The 19,882-nt window shown below is 36.8% G+C and overlaps 1 protein-coding gene across 4 annotated transcripts in view; it reads right to left on the bottom strand.

The window, feature by feature from the left end:
* Positions 1 to 19,882, bottom strand: part of ATAD2B (ATPase family AAA domain containing 2B) — an 81,874-nt gene that overhangs the window by 6,307 nt on the left and 55,685 nt on the right. For 3 of the 4 annotated variants that reach the window (XM_072858428.1, XM_072858427.1, XM_072858426.1), the window contains exons 23-25: positions 19,642 to 19,764; positions 14,749 to 14,886; positions 1,506 to 2,201 (exon numbers count right to left, since the gene is read on the bottom strand). In XM_072858428.1, the coding sequence (XP_072714529.1) occupies positions 1,506 to 2,201; positions 14,749 to 14,886; positions 19,642 to 19,764 (957 nt within the window). The remainder of the gene's footprint in view (positions 1 to 1,505; positions 2,202 to 14,748; positions 14,887 to 19,641; positions 19,765 to 19,882) is intronic. The other variant, XM_072858429.1, reaches the window with a different exon arrangement.

The raw sequence follows: 19,882 nt of genomic DNA, 5'->3' as shown, positions 1-19,882 counted from the left end.
GCAGTGCACATTATTCACCAGCTTTGCAGAATTCTGAATGTTTATACGTGCACAAAAACAGAGTTTAGAAAACACACATGAAACTGGTCATCTTTAAAACTGAACTCCAAAGTCCCAACAGAAAATTGAATGTCACTGAAAGAGTTTTTCCATTGTATCATTTCTACTTAGCAATGTCAAATTACATAGCTTCTAAGCAAAGTTCAGTTACTAAGCTAACGCTCAAAATCTTGCTGCCTAAGTGAATCAAATCCTCATTTTACTCCCCAAAGCATCCCATGTCTTCATCACCACAGTAATTCTAACATCTGCTCTACTCCTGAAACTTCATGCTTTTCTGACACCGTTCTGTTTTCTTCCACCTCTGTATTAAAGCTGCTGTCCAATCCTGTTGTGGAGAACAAAATATTTTTACATCTCCTGATTCTCTCCTTACACTCATTCACTGTTTTTCTCCTCCTCAAATATTTAAAATGCCTTCTTTTCTGAGGACCCCTTGTTATTATAACCATCCTTAATGTATACAAAATTCAACTACTAAATTTAGAAATGTGAAGGCTCTTAACATACATCACACTCTCTTTCTCATATTCTACGAACCTTCTACTGTTCTTCTTATCCTTAGAGAAAATACGTATGTACAAATAGAGCCAACATGGATATAGTGATAGTCTCATAATTCAGATCTCTCATTAAAGCTCACTTTGTAAATCTCAGCACTAACTTCTGAAGTAAAGATTTCATTCTTTTAGATAATTCTGAAAAGCTAATTAAAAAGGCAATCATGCTTAAGGCTTTTATTTCTCTTCCCTAAGGAAACTATCTCTTGTCTTCAAAGGACGTGGCCCCTTCTTTTATGCACCACCAGGATTTCCCTTCTCCTTCTCTTATCTTTGTGCTGCACTGTTACTGTAACTCCAAAGCCAGATACCTTCTCCAATAGATAAACAACAGTTTATCTGGCTTTTGCTATGAGCTAAACTGCTTTAAATTTTGCTATGAGCAAGTGTTATTAAAGGAATATATTCTGTATTTCTATGGTCTTTCATCCAATGTCAATGATACTTTTATCATAAATCTCTAACAAAACAAGTCAAAACATATCATCTAGATCAAAATATAGATCAGGTAGAACATATAGACCAAAACATACATCATATATCTATCCGCACTGATAATATTTTTAAATCTTTAATTATTGTTTAAATGTTATCTCAGTATTTACAGTATTTCCCATAAAGCCTACAAAAATAAACAGAATAGTCTAAGTATGGAAATACACTTACTTGCCTAAGATAACATTACAGCAAGTCAAGGGTGGACTTCTAATTTATCTAAGTGGAATTAAATGTTGTAAGCATACTAAAAGTTTCAAATAAATAGACAGCAGTTCATAAAATATTATCATATAATAATAATTGTAACATAAGATATTACAATTAAAAATACACACATATTAACTTGGACACTACGATAAGGACAGAAACATTGAAAACAAGCTATACCTTCTTTATCTGCTTCAGCATCTTTAGTTTCAATGTCTGTGCTCTGTAGTGTTTTTTCATTATTGCTGCAATGTGGTAACTCAGCTTTCACTAGATCAGCTCCTTGATTTTCACTGGAAGCTTCAGTTTTCTCCTTTGGCTGATCTTCATATGAAGATTTTTGCTTGTTACTAGACCCATCACTCTTGTCACAGGGTGAAACAGCATCAACTGATTCCATTTTACCATTATGGCATGCTGGAACAGGTATACCCTCTGAGCTGTGTACAGATGTCTCTCCATTCACACAGTCCCCTTTTGATGTAGAGTCCTTCCTTAATTCCTTTTCAGCACTCAGGGTCACACTGTTGGTTATTAACAGAGATTCATTTGAGCTCTCTTCTTCTGTGGATGCAAAATTGTTTTCCTTTCCTGATGTCCCATTGTTAAGCCTCTGCTCTGCATCTATATCCATAATATCACAAGAGGATTCATCATTTGTCATTGAGAGATCTCCTGTTTCCTCCCCATTCTCCTCAATGCAGTCAGTGCTGATCTCCAGCTCTCCATTTTCCAGCAATTTACTGTCCTCTCCATGATTTTCATCATCAGCAAACTTTGCATCATCTTCATCTTTCTTTAAATTATTGACTTTCCTCTTCTTAATAATGCCTTTGCCCCACTGTGAGCGCCGTCTTGATTTTCTCCTTATTCGAACTGAATTATAATGAAAAAAGAAACTTTTAGATGCACAGGTACCTCTCAGTAAATGGACTAGGATATCAGAATATGCTGTAGCGTGTGAGGCAATCAAATGTGTTCACATTTCAAGGAAAAAGCAAGCTGTCTCTTGATTTCAATGTGAGCAAATTACAGATACCAAGGACTTCTAGAAGTATAAGGAGTGAACACTCAGTCGTGTACACAATTCCTACTCTAAACTATGGAAACAAGGAAGAATTGCTAGCCTTTCCTACTTAATGTATTTTTTATATATCTGGTTGCAGGTAAAACACTAAAAGAAAACAGCTAAGCAATGATACAGAACTCAGTCATTCTCATTTGGGGAATGCAGACTCTAAAGACAGTTATTCTCATTTTCCCTTTTTAGAACCTCAGCAATTTGAAATCATTATACAGTGAAATAAATGGAAGTGCAATCCCTGGATTCATAGAATAATTCAGGTTGGAAGGGACATCAGTAAGTCTCTAGTCCAAACTACTACTCAAAACACGGTCAGCTATGAAGGCAGACCAGGTTGCTCAGGGCTTTATCCAGCCATGTATTGAAAACTTCCATGGATGCAGACTAAATGACCTTCATGGGCATCCCGTACCAATGCATAATTATCATAAGAGTGAAAAGGGTTTTTGCCCTATATCCAGTCAGCACCTCTCATTTCAATTTATGTCCACTGTCAATTCAAAGATATCTTTGCTGTTTAAATCAGCTAGATCTCCTCAATCTTCCATTCATTCCCACCTCTGTACTTAAGTTCACTGCATTGACAAAATGTGGTTTTAAAAAATGAGGATCTTTCTTTTAGACCTGGATCATTTAGCAACCCTGTCTACAGCAAGACCTCACAAACATCTGCATTTATGCAATGAGTCTGTAAGAAGAAGGGGAAGCATAGTCCTTAAACTAGCCTCATCACCAATGCCTTCCCTCCACATTATGTACCTCAGCTTGAAGCAACATAGGCATGTGATCCTTTTTTCATTACTTCTGCATCCTTACTTTTCATTTTTCCTATTTCTTATTTGTACTTTCTGTGCCTTTGCAAAATCACATACTAAACTTTTTTTCAGAAAGGGCATTTTTTTTTTTTACTCACCTATTTGCTTTTTTTTACTCACCTAGTGAAATACAACTAAGGCACCAATCTAAAAGAGGTTTTGTGGCACATTTGCAGTATGATCAGCAAATACAGAAGGAAGACCATTCAAACCTAATACTATTGTCAACATCCTTTTCAAAAGCACTAACAAAACACAGCTCAGAAGACTAAGGAAGAGATTGAGAAAAACAGAAATTTCTACATTCAAATTCAAGTAATGATGCAGACTACTCAGATTTTTGCAAAATTGCTGAAGTTGCAGCCAAGTGATTATAATTTTGCTACCAATAGTTACCAAAGATTAACAAATTTTCTTCCATTTCAAAATTAACTCCTATGTTGAGCACCTCCATAATGTTCTTGGTATTTGTAGGTTGCTTTGATTTATGGAGTATTAAGTCCTAGATCTGTGTCTGCCAACTTCTCCCTGAGTTACTAAAGATCTTGCTTTGAAGATACAAGCACTATGCAGGTACAAGTGTCAAGAATTAATTCACAGAAGCTCAGAGAAGCACAGTTGACCTTCAGAATTTCCTCCCCATGAGTGGCGTATGTAAGCAGGTAGTTTAACCACTACATTAGGAATAAATCTTAACCTTTTAGCTTTAAAGTTATCTAAAGATACAATCACATTGCAATAAAAACATAGTCTAATTTGGAATGTGTATTTATTGTTACAAATAAACCTTATGGAGAACTGTAAGATTTGAGGAAAAAAATCCCCTTTCTCCAGCTATTTTGTAGATTTGATAGTGGCTTGTACAGTCAGTGTCACTGTTTTCTTGATGACAAACTACAACCTATTCACGTAACTTTTCAGGAGCTCATGTAATCTTCCCCTAGATCGTGCAAGAGATTTTCATTAATTACAGAAGCAGCAAATCTGAAACTAAACAGGGAGATGTAAACTTACAGACAAAAAAAAGAAAATCCCCTATTAGGCAATGGTTTTAGCCTCAGGTCAACTCCAAGATGGATAAATAAAACACAGAAGGGGAGTAAAAGTCTTCTAAAGGAAATTTAGTATGTCCTAAAGTGTATAAATTAATAAGAAAGTTGAAATTTTTAAAGATACACTGATTCTGGCTTTTTAGGCTGACTTTGCTGTAAGAGACAGATACAATGTCAAATATATTTGACTTTTATTACATCGATGAATTGTACTTTAAATATGCCCATTTTACTAGTGCATCTGTTTTGTCCACCCTGTGAGCTCTACCTGGGATAAGAGCCCATAATTTGGCTAAACACACAGGTGCATTCCTAAAATTCCTAAGTGTGGGAGAAATCACATTAAAGTAAAATGGAATTAATCCTTGTATTACACATTTCATTAAATTTCAAGTCTTCCTAAACAGCAGTCAGCAAGTCCAGTTCACATTCTCTCTCATGCAGTACTATTAGAACATACATTGTGCATGGGTTTTTTTATTGCTGTTTTTAATTAGGACAAAGCAACCACAGAAAGTGACACAGAAGATGTCCTCCCAGGAAATTCTGAGGTTTACACTGCATCAAAACCAGTAAATGCAAGAAATTTTTCAGCTACCTCATCAAAGTATGCACACAAAACAGAGCTTTGGTTGAAACACTGCTATTATTATGAAACTGGTGTTATGTCACAATATTAAAAAAAAAGATACCTCCAACCAACCCCTGAAATTTAGGAAAGAAGAACAGCATTTCATTGCCAGATACTGTAGAAGATGGCCTCCCAACATTTAATAGTATTTGTACTGACAAAAGCAATAACCTAGCTACTTTGGGTTTTCACCCACATTTAGTCAATAGAACTCAGTTAATGCTAAAGTTTTTCCCTCCCAGACTCTTACTAGTTCTTATTTCAAGGCAGGACCATCACCACTTGAGCCACCCAGACCGGTAACCAACTTGTGACCAACATTTCTAAAATCCTGATTCCTTTTTGTCCCTATACTTCTAAGAATCAACTTTTCCCTCGTCATTCAAATAAAAGCCTTCCTGCTTTCAACCCCCTCCATCCCAGCCACCGAAGCCTTGTCTCCTCAGGCTTTCATAAATCCACCTACCTCTCTCATTTGAATTTATTTAACACAAAACTTCACACATCATTTTCATGACCTCAGTGAGATTCTTAGCCCCCTACCTAATGTATCTTTGAGAGCCCACTCACCAGTTTTTATGTTGTTGATCATATCGAAAGCAGACTTCTAGTCCTCACATTTAAACTGCCCCTTCAAAACTACGCCTTTCTGTTCTCACCTAGGCTGTATTCCTATGTGCAAAGGAACGTCTTTTGGGATATGAGAAGAAGTTTTGGTTTCAGATCCTTAGCACCCATAACATCATTACACAGATTCTTCCTTTTATACAGGCAGCCAAGCCTCTAGGAAGAGTGAAAAGCTGAGCAAGGAATACAATATTTAAAAACAGAAACCACCACCAGTCTGTCTTTCTGTCCTGCCCACTTCCCCCAGTAAAGCCATTAGAGTGGTACAAGTAGGACGAGTGTTTAATGGAGCAAAGAACCATGCAAGCAAATATAGAAGCCAGCACCAGATTTCATCATCTAGATTGATTCTCTTTATATTTACTGGAAAGAAAAAGGCACTACTGTGAGAATAACACGGACCTGAGAAGCTGTCATATGAGGCAGGAAAGAGTAAACTTTATCTCTGAATCCTGCAAGACAGTTGAATATGATTCAAAAAGGAAGGAGCTACCACAGGGTAAAACTGATGCAAAACTAAAGGGCTAATGGGTAGGAACTAATGGGTTAATGAACTGCTGCTAAAAAATAAACTTAACCTGGAGTCCCCTCTCTTCTACCTTAATGCTGATATTTTACAAGACTGTAAACTAACAAGAGTAGAATCCCACACTTTTTATTTTATAGTCAGTATGATTCATGACACATTAAAGTTTTGAGTAAGTAACAGAATGGGATAGCTATTTGCAGCAGAAAACTTCAAGTTAACTTTGTTAAAAAAATTAACAGAGTATATATAATTGCAAGTTAACGCCTTAATACCTTTTCAATTACTTCTTTTGAAACTACTCATCTGAAATCTACCCATTGATACCTAGTCTTCTGGCAGTATTTGTGCCAGAGGCACAGAAATACTATTGTCAGAGGAATCCTGCTTTATAGAACTGAGTTTCTATGACTCTAACTATTATAATACCAATTATTCACACATGAATACATTCACTTGCCTTCTGAATTGCTGAACTCTTCTCTCTATAATCTTCACAAAACCTCTATAGATATGCCAAGGGGATCCTCACTTCAGTTCTAGCTTCTTTCTGGTTTGCTTTTTTGTAAATCGTTATTCAGAATTTTTAATGGCGATAAATACCTGTTTGACCATGAGTCACACATAGCATTTCACTTGGGTTCACATGAAGTTGGTATCAAAAACAACCCTTCCCCACGCTTTTTTTCCCCCGCTAAGCTGCACAGTCTATGCAGACAGCATTTTAAAAAAGTGCAATGTAATACAATGCAATTAATCACTGAAAACAAATTTACTCTACATTTTGTTAAGTAGTAAGTGAAGTTTCTCAATTCTTCCATTCCTATGTTGAGACACTGTAAGAGTCAGCTGAAAGATCCCTAAACTTAAGGGAGGCAGCATTTCCCCCAGACGTGGCCTCGCATGATTAAAAAATAAATTCCGTACTTCCTTCAGAAGGACTAGTCCTCTAGGCACAAGTAAAATGAAACCTGTAGCGGACTTTCAGAAATTCTTGCCCACTGGCAGGTTCTGCCTTACAACTCCCAAGTCAAATACATCAAGTAATGACAACATCTTCTGGTGAAATAAGCACCCTTATCTAGGGGTGCACAGCAACCCTGTCCAGAGCAGAGTACAGTTCTTGGCTATTAAAGAACAGTGATGGGCAAAAAAACCAAAACAATACAAACAAACGATCTCCAATGCTTCCCACATTCCTAAAGTATTTCTGCAAGATCTAGAGGTAACTGTCACCTTTCTGTTTAGTATGGTCTCAGGAAAACAGATCTCAAAAACATGGGTAAATGGTACAGAAGCTTCAAAGTTGAGGTATACACTGCTGCTGTCCCTCAAATCCAGCAGTACAGTGACAGAACTGCAGACTATATAGAAATAAAGTTAACAGTTGGAAAAGGAAGCAGATATAATTAGAAGATTCAAAGATTGCCAATCATTAACAAGCAAGTCTGCTTGCCTTAATGTGGAGGAACTCTAATGAGAAGATGTAGCAGTCAAAGCAGATATGTTTCTCTTGAAACTTCTGTAGTTTGACTACTACAGTATACTGAGCGCAGTACAGTATTAGTGGAGGCTAACAAGTTCACTTTATGCTGCAGAAAAGACGACCCTTATATGCCTCTGCACTGTTTAAAAGTCCATCAGAGAATGTGAATCCTCTGTCATTAAATGATAAAACTCACACCCATCAAACAGTAGATTCTGTTTTTACCTTTATTTTATGAAGAATTCCTGGGGATTAAAATCCAAAGGAGATTCTCATGGCAAGCAAGATCACCATGGATCTAGATTTTGTGCCTGCAGTATCAAGAACCACTTGAAGCAATGCACGGGTTTCAAGTTTTTCTTCCATGATCAAAACCCTAAACTTCTTTCTGATGTCTTGTGTGTAAAGTAACTCAAAGCCTTGAGAAAGCACTTAATAGCAGCAATTTGCACTCTTATGCAGCATTCAGGATATAGAGATATCTGCCACAGTAATTTAGCTGCTTCCAGTAGCTCCACATTCCTTACCAAGGGGCACTGAATAGTCCACTTGAAAGTCTCTGGAGTTCTTAGTCACAAAGTCCCAAACTGCAGTCAGAGATAAGCAGCAAGAAAGAACAGAGTACAGTTCCACAATGGCTTGAAAAGCTAAATGAGGTGCCAGCTTCCACTAACAGACAAAGCCATTTCTCCCTCCAAAGCCAGCTATAGCATTTCCACTACCTCATTTGTGCCGGCACTACTATTCCTGCAGTAAAACAGATTAGGGAACTAAATCCGTCTGAAACGGTATGGGTTTTTTTCTGGGTTAGTTTTCAACATCTTCAGTTCCCCAACTGAGCTTTCCAACTCATGAACGACACTGCTGGCACAGGGGAGACAGTGGGAATACACAATCAGTGAAAAGGCAAGACAGCACCTTTAGCAGTAACCTGCAGTTTGACCAGCTTGAAGTGACTGTGGAACTAACGCCTAAAAGACATGTCATTTTCTTCACCTCGATGGAAGGCACTCAAGGCACAGACCTGACAAATACATTTAAAAAACTGTATGCAACAACTTAACATCACCTTCATCAGCATATGTAACAGTTTATGTTATGTAAACAAATACTTGAAGAACCTGGGCACTTCTACTCAACAAGGAGGCGGCAAGTTCCATAAGAAGCAGATGAAGCATGTTTCCAAAAAAATAATCTTGGCTGCAGTATCCCCAGCACGTTCTCCCCCTAGTCAACTGCTTTCCCCTACCATCCCCTATAACGCTCTCAACACAAGCTCTTCCCGATATTTCTCACAAAACTCTCCCAATATGTTCTGTTCCTCCCCACCCCGGCTGAACAGGACACAAGACATACTACATCTGAGGTGTGCATGCCATGCCTGGCCAATACAATGTTTTAACTTATCAGCTAACAAGGCCAGGCAGAAAAAGTAACTACCATTTTCAATCTATAGCCTTCTCCTTCAGTAGATGCACAGATTTATCCAGCTACCAATTTCCACAAAACCTGCAGGAATCTAGTCTTTCAGCCCTCAACTCCTATCAAATCCATCCGAACCCAGCTAAATGATTCAGAAGTTATTAGGGGAGCAGAAATGGACAGAGAGCACAGGTATTTTCTTGGGAAACCAAGGTAAAAATATAATTTACATGAAACCAGAGTAATTATGTTAGTAAAGTACATGACAAGACAGTCACATAGGAAAATTAAAGAGAAAAATGAAGTCAAAAGAGAAGAGACAATCAGATTAATATCACCTGTGAGATCAGTTTTAGACTTTCCACCTCTACAGATCTGCTCATTTTCCCTCTGCTAAGTAGCTTTGTACAATAGCAACTATTACAGCTATGTACATTTTTGGTACATTCAGCTGGCTCTTAAGGACTACTGAATGACACCTTCCCATCTGCACGAGAGCCGTGAACAAATGCAAGGTTCTCCTGCAACTTCACAAGCAGAGAAGAGGCTCCCACTCTAATTAAAATTATGTTAGTAGAATTTACAGCATTCATTTATATCACATATCTGAAACGCTCACGGCTGCTGGTTGGTTTCTGTGTCAAGGAGGCAAAGTTAAAAAAAAAATACAAAGAAAACTGAAGTTAAGAAATGGGTAATAAACACGAGAAAATCAACAACTTCTGCAGACAAAAACTTTACACCAAGTCTTTAAACAATTTAAAGCAAACATTGCCACAGTTTTCAAAGGGGAGGAAAGAGTAAGATATATCTAAAAGGTCTGAAAACTGTTTTTATTACATTACTTGTGCATACCACTTAGGGGGGAAAAAAAATTTAGAATAAAATTTTTAGAAAAACTCATTAAAAAATCTTCTAAAAAGTCTCTCTTTTTACCATGTTTATATGAAAGGTGGTGATAATGCTTTCAGGAAAACCTCCTTAAGAGAGGCTGAGCAATCTTGCATTACTGAGTTAGAAAGGAGATGAAAAACAAGAGAATATTAAAAAAAGCCACTGATCAGGTAAATTGTAGGACCCTCTTTGCCCTCCGTCAGAGAAAAAAGACATTCGCTTAATTCAAGAGGCAGGTATTTAATAGTGATGAAAGAAAATCTCTTTGCCACTAGGTATCACCGAGTCCAAAAGTTCAATGGGATCCCAAAAAAGAACAGGTAGTCAGGATTTATTAGAACTCCCACAAATTCACTAAATGGCATTTTAAATCAGAAGAATTACAAAGCCTAAGGGTTTTAAAAGAACTGTTAACCAACTCAGAATCAGCTAAGTTGGTATCTCCTTCAGAATCAGGCATGAAAAAATAATTTTTATTTCTCAAATGTTTGCAACTTGCTTTTAACGCATCTGGTTGAAGCCAGCATCAGACACAGGAGATCAAACTCTCATCCCAGAATGCCAACTCCTACACTACCCAGAACAAAATGATAAGGAAACAAAGAAAGCCAGTTGCCTCAGCTCTGAGTAAAGATGTCCTCAAATTCCAGAAAATCATTTTTAATGGTGTTTTTCAAGTTACAGTACTTGCCTCTATCTCAAGTGAGAATTAATCCAAGTCAAATCCCTTTTCTAGAGAGCAGGAGAAAAGAAAACAGTAGCAAGTGTAGGATTTGTGACAAAACATCAGCAGCTACCAGGATTTTAATGTTAGCATCTGGATGACTGTTAATGTGCCAACATCCAAATTCTGAATCCAAATTCAGAACTAGTCCAAAAGGCAGAAAATAGTTAAAATAATAAAAGCCATATGGCATCTGTCTGCCATGTCCTTTGATAAGGCATTACTGTAGCCTTATGAATGCCTGAAGTACAGCGATCACTGACACCACTGTATCAGAGGTCAAAGAAAAGAGACTAAACACATGAAAATCAAAGACTGAGAATAAAATGGTTTCTGAGAAAGATTATAAACAGAAGACCTTTTCTGTCTAAACATCTTCTTAAAAAATGCTCCTGCCAAAACAAAACCTCCTTTCCATTATAAAGCAGAAACATATATTTTCGTAGGATAGCAAAGATCGCCATTTAGAAAAGAAAAGGAAAAAAAAAGGGAAAAAAACCCCACACAACCAAACACAAAATGGCACACAAAGTATTATTTCTTTAGGAACTACATTTTCTGCAGCAGTTTTTTATATCCTTGCTTGATCTCCCTACAGTTCTTTCTATAGAGACTACTAATCACTTCAATTATTGGGAAAGGTTAGCACTGTGTTTACTTCATATTTCATAAAATTACTTTCTATAAAAACTTATATTTTAATACTTCACATAACACAAAATATTTTAATTATTTGCTCCAAATGCTATTTTCACAGCTATCATATTTAGCATACAGCATAAGACATCTTCTCTATGAAGAAAACATAGAATCTGCAGTCTATCACTACAACTATTATTGTTAAATACTGCAAAAAAAGATAAGAATGTAAAACCAAATCTTCCCCATGCAGTTTATTTATATGTAACACTAAAGGAAGCAACTGCAAGACAGTAAAATAATATGCAACATACTCCATCTACTGGCAAAATAGAGCAGTAGGACAAAGTTTTACTATACAGCATCGCAACAATTAAAGAGATGCTAATGTTTTACGCCCTAACATGTATCTAAACCACTCAGCAATGATTAATTTACCAGACACACCATAGTGCACACTGCTGATAGTTTCCATTTCCACACACGTACATACAAAGGAGAAACGAGACCCTTCTCATTGGTGCCCAGTGACAAGAGGTAATGGGCACAAATCGAAATACAAGACATTCAATTCAAAATTAAGAAAAAGAAATTATTGTGAGTGGCCAAGCACTAGAAGAGGTTTCCCAGGCATGTCACAGAGCCTCCATTCTTGGAGATATTCAAAACACAAATGGACACAGCCTTGAGCAACCAGCTCTGAGCAGGGAAGTTAGACTAGATGATCTCCAGAGGTTCCTTCCAACCACAGCGATTTTGTGATTCTGTGATCATGTAACTACTTATTTCAGGCTTTTGACCTATGTCCCATTCTACGTTCCCACCAGAACACTTGCACTTTTCTCAAAATACACAGTCAATATGGAAAAATTTTAAGTTATCTGTGGCAGAACTCTCCCAAATGGATTTTCAGCAACTTCTAGTAAGTTGCAGATTAAATCTAACTCCGGAACGCATATCACCATGCCTTCAAATAGTACAGCTACTTTGTGCCACATTTCTGATAGCCCATCTGGTCTAATCAAATTTAAAAAATAAATCTAAAATACGTTAGAAAAATTAAATAAATTACAAAATAACAGGTAGCTAAAAAACTAAATAAAGTTTCATACAAGACAGATAACCTCAGAAAACAAACCAACACATGATAAACTAACTCTCGTTCTCTATTGTACTAGCCCTGAACCGTAAACAGGGCTTTAAACTGGGGAAGGCTGCTGCCCTGTCTGTAGTCCACTGTTTTTAGAGAAGATGCTTGACAATAATTTCCTTCAGGGTTCTCAAGTGTTTCATCTGAATTGACGTTTTGGCAGCTATTTTATAAAATACTGTAAACAAAGTTCCTAAAAAAATAATTTAATCAGGAAAATAATGTTATGATTGGTAATTTTTTCCTTAGATTTACTTAAGGAAAAAAATTAACTCAAGTTCAAATAGCAGAAAAAATGGAAGATTTTCAGAATTATTAATTGGAAAGTACAGTTTTTATCCTGTGTAATTAAAATACATGAATCACTGTCCTTGTTACTCTGCTTGTGTAATACATTTTAGTCTTAAAAGAAAAAAATCTTAGTTCTTGACCATAAAAAGATTTCCACTCTACCTCTAAAATCATCTCTGTTCAGAAATCCCTTCTCTAAACTTGTTTCTTCCATTTATACAATCACAATCCGCCATATAATTTGCTGCTATAAGAGCTCCCTACAATCTGCTCAGTTCTGCGCTCACTTTACTCCAGCTCCTTCTTCCAAACACCCTTCTAAGACTGCACATCTTCCTAGTTTCTAGTCTCTACTGAACTTACCGCATCAGTCTTTAAGTGTGCCCATGTACTACTTGAATTCCTTCCGCAGATTTCTGATTGCTCATCAATTCCTGGTTCTCTCTCTTGATTACTAGGATGCATCACATCCCTCCTGGACTAGCTACCTTCCCGAGACTCAGCGTTAAAAAGCAGATTTTCATTTGATTATAGTCCCAAACACCACTAAGCCTCAAATTTTCTTGCCTTCCAACGTAAATCACCAAAATACTAGCAGGAACAGTGCCTTAACACTAACTTCTTTTTTGTTTACACACAGAAATGCTGGCAGTTTCCTTCAGGCGATGGCTCTAGTTTTCAAATGACTGCCACCACATCCACATCATTAGGTGGAGAAGAGAGCAGAGGTACCAGAGCTTCTTTTTATACAAGTCACCAGTAATGGCTATCTCTCTTCCCAAGAGATGTCTGGCTTGGAGGTCTATAAACCCTACCATCTGCTGCACAGCATGCAGAGCCCAGAAAGTGCTCTGTAGATCAGCCAGAGTGAGAATCTCCATCTTGGATTTCATCAGAAACTAAAAAAAAACAATTGAGAATCCTTTCCCTCCTCTCTCTGGTTTTGCACAAGCTGCCAAATGAACAAAGAACAGCTTGGATCCACATCATCAATTTATTATATAACAATTTATTCAAGCCATAACTCTGATTGACTTTAATTCCTTTAACGGAAGAAATTACAGCTTCAGGAAATAAAACCATACACCTCTAATTAATTAAACTATCTGACATCAACACTATCATTCATATATAAACAATGTTCATCTCTGGGCAGTTATCACCATGCCTAGAAAACTCCTTCTCATCAAGGAAAAGCACCATGAAGGAGAGCACAAAGACCAATGAAAATACGTCAACTCCAATCTATCAGTTTGCCTATTAAGCAACAGTTGATAATGCTATTAATAATATATTAATAATGGATTCCGCTTCTTCAGCAGGAACGCCATGCACAACTATGAGTATATCCCTCATACTCACTTTCTCCTATAGTCTTTATTTTATTTATAACAAAAATACCTCTTATATATTTACCTGTTCTAATCAACTCACTTCTTGAAACTAATTAGCAGTGCCTCTGATTACCTCACCACAGTTAAACAGTCACTCCTCACAAATCTAGAGATTTTGATCAATTAATTGGACTACTCCAGCAGGCTGCAGCAAGAGTATCTTAACATCCTCCAATAATGGGTACTGACTATTGAAAACCAGGTGCCATAAAGGAAAATACAGTTAAATTTGTAATCTTTTTTCTAACTTTTAGCATGATACTGTATGTACGGAAGACAGGATATGAGTAACTATAGTGCATGTGAGAGTATGAAGCAGCATGTAGGTATGTACCTACGAATACACACACAGAGTAAACAAACCTTAACACTTATCAAACAGATAACAGTGATCTTCTCATTGGATCAGAGTTGTGTTATACTGAAAATAGTCTTTTACAAAGAAAAATGTAATACTGAGATTAGAAAAAACATTATTTTTTATCAGAAAAACAGAAATCCTGCTGCTTTACAACTTCTTTGGCAGAGATTTCACATAGTCAGGAAAAGTGTATTTCTTAAAGTTCCACGTGTTTCATGCCTAAAATTACTTCTGGAAATAATCAGAAAACAACAGTAGAGAGACATTTGAAATGTCTGCCATTGGAAGTACCTCTAATTTTGCACAATTATCACCCAAGGTACTCACATGCACATTTATTCGCAGAGTTGGGCCACACCGCCATTGTGGGTTTTTGTTTGTTCCGAAAAGCCTCTTCAACTCTAGCTTCTGTTTTCCGTACAGTGGAACCATGAGGATTTATTTGTTCTGCTGTTACTGATAAGCCTGCATACAGAAGATAACCATACCTATTTAAATAAACCAAGCTGCATAAAACTACTGAATTTAAAAATAAACTTGGAATACCATGCTTAGAACACATCAATTAATATTTAGCTGGACATTCAAAACAAAGATTAGAATCAAGAATATTTGTTTTCTACTGACAAAATAACTCACTGGTTGCATGATCTTAAAACTGTCAGCTCTGACGGCTTAGAAAAATACGACTGTCTCTCACACTTGGGTCCCCAAAGATTGCATTCTTCTATCCATATTTGCTCTATAAAGCAAATTCTTATTGACAGTTTCAATTTTTCCTAATTTTAAACAGATGATTTAAAATAAGTGGCAATTCATAATGGCATTGTATGCCATATCAAAAAGATTATCTTAATAAAAACTTTGTATTGTCACCATGATCTATGTTATGTAAAATGGATCCATTTCAGAGTCAATATGAGTTCTTAGATTAAGAAAATGTGATTCTGCTTTTAACAAAAAGTCTGGTTTGCTTTCTGTAATAAGTTTATTTTATAGCTTCTATTATTTCATAGGTTTTTTAATTAAATTCTAAAAATGCAAACTTTCATATTGGTTAAGCACATTTTAAAGACATAAATGAATCTCTGAAGTTTCATATTTGTGAAATAGAATTTCCTATCCATCCACTAAAACGGTCTTCAAAATGTCATACCATGTCTCCAACAGTAACCAGAACCAAGTAATCAAGAGCTGACAAGAAGCTCTAAAACTGATGGATGCAGAAATTAAAAGATTCACAAAGGAACTCTCACCTAACAGTTAATAGCAGTTAACCTAACAGTTAACAGCATAAGTTTCTAGGTACCATTACAAATATTTTAAACTGCGTATCACACTTATTTTGTTACTCAAAACATCCACCACTTCTACCTTGTTATTTGCTCATTTCAACAAGAAGCTGCAAATTCCAGTAATCTAGCACATATTGTTCTTAATTTACCAATTTAGAACTTGTTATCCTTAGATTTACCATCTTTCAACAACAGCACCTCATTTCAGTAATACAAGAACAAGAAATTCTAGTTTAACTTCTAGATACTAATTTTATTATACAGTTTATCATTCTGTTACACTGCAGTACTTTTTTTGAGATTGGTCACCTGTCAGTACTAAATAAAAATGGCAGATCTGTCAAAAAAACAGAAAAGTTGTAGAAAAAGAAAGTGATGTAGAAAATACCTTCCATTTTAAAACTATGTAACATTGCTATATAACTTGCCAAGAGAATTGTGAAGAAAATGGATATGGAGCTTTTTAGCCTTAACCTTAATTTTCGGTATCCTGGAAATAAATTAAGAGCTAATACATGGCACAATTCAGAAAATCAATGGCTTTTCAACTGGGTACAGATTAAAAAGCCTACAGTATGTGTCATTTGCCTTCCAGACTCCTCTGTGATTCCAGACAGAAACACTTGATAACATTTCCAGAGAAACTATTAGAAGCCTCATGCAGATCAGCTTGCTCAATTCCATCCAAATCTCATGTTGAATGTTAAAGTCTTTCCAAACGTAGCCAAGACAATGTTGGCCAAGATCTAACTGAGTACAGAGCATGTTCTTTTTGTCAAAAGACAAATTTCCTTTCTGATGGCCACAGCCACCCACTCTGACTCAATCTGTGACTGCAACACTATCTTGACCTCTTCTGAGCAGGTGTTAATACAAGTTTTCGATTCAGTCTAAGAACCACTAGTAGATTCACAGGACCTGGACTTTTTTTTTCCGTAGTCCCACTGTCTGTATTACTGCCCTTCTTTCACAAGAGTGTTGTTGGCAAGCTAAGAATTTTAACTCTAGTAAGGCTTGAAGGTAGGATCCTTTATCCAGCTGAGTCCAGACATACATGCAGAGAAATGTGGACACTGAATGGTGCGGTTTTTTCCCATCAGACTGTATACATGCCAGTCTGGCACTTTTAAAGGAAGATGAAGAAAGAAGCTTAGGATACTCTGAGCTGAAGAAAAGCTTGCTGTGCATCTTAGAGTGAAGAACACTCATTGTGACTTCAGTCTCAACATTCATTTAAGGCCTTGCTTGGATATCTCTTGTTGATATTAAGAAGATGTACTTAAGGGTCCAATTCCCCACCACTTTGTCTCATACACTGGTCAGGTAACAAGGCTGGCTGCCCAATTCAGCATGATTTCATCAGGTAGCTCCGCTCAGGCAAACAGTCTGGTGTGAGCAACCACCCTTGCATTTAAGCGACCAGTTGCACAAAGCTTTTGGACAGCAAAAGGCATAGTTTACCCTGCTTACACAGTTTTTCTCAAGTATTTCCACATTGAAACATTCCATTACTTCAAAATATACCCTTATTATGAAGCAGAAGGGAAGAAGGAGGATCTGGGGATCCCTTCTATACCTGACCATCTGGTAATCAATCCAAAGAAGAAACCAGAAAGCCCTTAATAACCTAGTGGGCATCCAATCAAAAGATGAAAATGTAAGTATATGACTTTGTCGTCCCTTGTCCAAAATGTTCCAAAACAGGGTACGTCAAAATCTAGACCAACAGAGGCACCGTGATTTTGCTGATCTGCTGTCTTGCTGAGCATATCCTGTAGAGCAAAACGGGAGTAAAGGCAAGGTTGATCAGCATTCACATCCTTTCCATCCGTTACAATGACCAGTGCCAAGACTACGTGCCTGAAGTGCCGCCATCTTGATGTTCTACACCACAATCTTTGACACAACTCCTGATCCAGACATAGGACAATCTCTTGTGCTTGCCTTACAGCATGAGGTTTCCTCAGACCTCAAGAGCTTGATATATTTTTGTTCATTCATAACCAGTTAATCTAACAAAGCTTCTTCCATGCATTCCAAATCCTCTGTCCTTGCTAATCCAGTAAGTGATCTTAGCCTTCCACACTCTGCAGCGAGACCAACTGCAAAGCTCATTTGTTCTTGAAGCCACCACAATGTGGTCCAAATGCACGAGCATCTTTGAAATGGGACTTGCAGGTATCTGTGACGCTGTAACAGTTTCCATGCCAATGCCTAGAATGCACTTTTAAATCTGTCCATTGCTATATGTGAGCTATTGTCACTCACAAACTGGTACTGCTAGTCACCTACCTATATCTGAGGGTCCACTATCCAGCATCTGACACCAATAGTATCTTCTTTTTCTGATTTAACAACTTCATTGCATGACACCATCAGCCTTAATTATGAATTCTGAAAACTCACCTCCTTCAACAGGGTCTGCAGGTTTTGCCCCCAGAAATATACATTACTTGGTCACTGCCACAAAAAGAAGGGCAGTGTTCCAGTTAGCTCTTGGGAGACTTGCAAGGAGGGACTTACAAGCTATATAGTCACTCCCTGTAACAAAGAGCTCTTACAAACAGTTACTTTAACCTTCGAAGCAATAACCTTTAACAATCATGGGGGACTCATAATGAATAATTAACTAGGCATAGCTCTCAGCATGACACTAAGGCCAGAATTGTGAATATTCTTATACTTCTAATAGAAAAGTACAGAGGAGAAATGAAGGCATTATATTAGTTCTATTTTACAACCACAGTGAATTACAATTGGGTCTCATATCCACAATTCAAGACACACATTGGAAGCTTGTATAGAATTAGACAAAAAAATGCATGACTGAATGGGAAAAATCACAGAATCGTTCAGACTGGAAAAGACCTTTAAGATCATTGAGTCCAACCATTAAATAAAAGGAACTGTATTATGTTTTAACCTGAAGAAGAGAAAGCCTACAGATACTTGCATAGTTCAAAGAAAATTATTAATAAAGGGTCTTCAATCTACTGACAGAAGTATTTCAAGAACCAGCAGCTATAAGTTAAGACCAGACAAATTCAACCTAGAAATCAAATAATGTAGTTTCTTGGCAAAGCAGGAAACAACTTGCAAGGTAAAGCTGGAATTATTGAAATCAGTAATCCCTAAATCAGCATGAAATTTTGTTCTAATGTTATAGATCAGTGATTTTCAACCTTTTTTCAATTTTCAGACCTTTAAAAATTTTCCATGGAGGTACAGAACCTTTCATGTAAACAGAGCCCTACTGAGAGTATGTTTGGGCTTCCGATTAGCTTTTGTGGTCACTTTAGAAGCTGTCCACAGATCTGGACGTCTATGGACGGCAAGTTGAAAACAACTGCACTAATTTAAACAAAACTAAGTCAGTGATGTCCTCCAATGTAGGGGGCTATATTTCCTGATTCTGGACTATTAGAATGTCAACCTCATGTTCCCTTCAATGTGGATGTAATAGTTGTTTCTTAATCCAAAAACAATCAAGAGTATCACCAAAAGTACACTTGTGCACATCATGCCAGGGTGAACTGAAAATCCACTGTTTTAAATGCCATTCTCCCTAATCATAATTGTTATTACACTGCATTACATGGCATTTTTAGAATACAGCTCTGCTTTCACCACATCTTCAGTTAGTACAGCAATCCCAACATTTATCTCTTCACCATGTTCTACAATACTTTTTGTACCAATAGGCAATGCATCCTTCTTTTGTAAAGAAGGATAGTGCCTTATCGGACCAGCTCACATAGTTGGAAAAAGTACACAAGCGTCAAGCTCAGTCATCCTTTAACATGCACTGCCTGAGTCTGACATGAGTTCTATATTTCATCTTAAATTTAAATTGTTATACGGACATTTGTAAATTCTGTTTTCTATCCCATGTATGTTGTGTTATGATAAACCAAGTTAAACATACCTCTTTTTCTTCTCGCTTCCTTGATTTCTTCACACATCTTATTAAATTCTGGATCCAGTTCAGCAGCAATGATAGCATGAGCTGTGTCCTTCAAAGTACAAGCTCTATGTCTAATTATTTTGTCTAGAAAACAGGACAGCACACTTGTTAGTTTTATCACAATTAAGTAAATTCTTTACCATTTCTACATTGTTCTGTATTGTATATTACAACACTGATATAGACAGAAGTAACTGGGAAA

This window comes from Ciconia boyciana, chromosome 3 (genome assembly GCF_034638445.1).
Source record: "Ciconia boyciana chromosome 3, ASM3463844v1, whole genome shotgun sequence".
In the NCBI taxonomy this organism is placed as follows: domain Eukaryota; kingdom Metazoa; phylum Chordata; class Aves; order Ciconiiformes; family Ciconiidae; genus Ciconia; species Ciconia boyciana.
The sequence above is the reverse complement of the archived record's forward strand: the minus strand, read 5'-3'. Positions and strand labels throughout refer to the sequence as shown.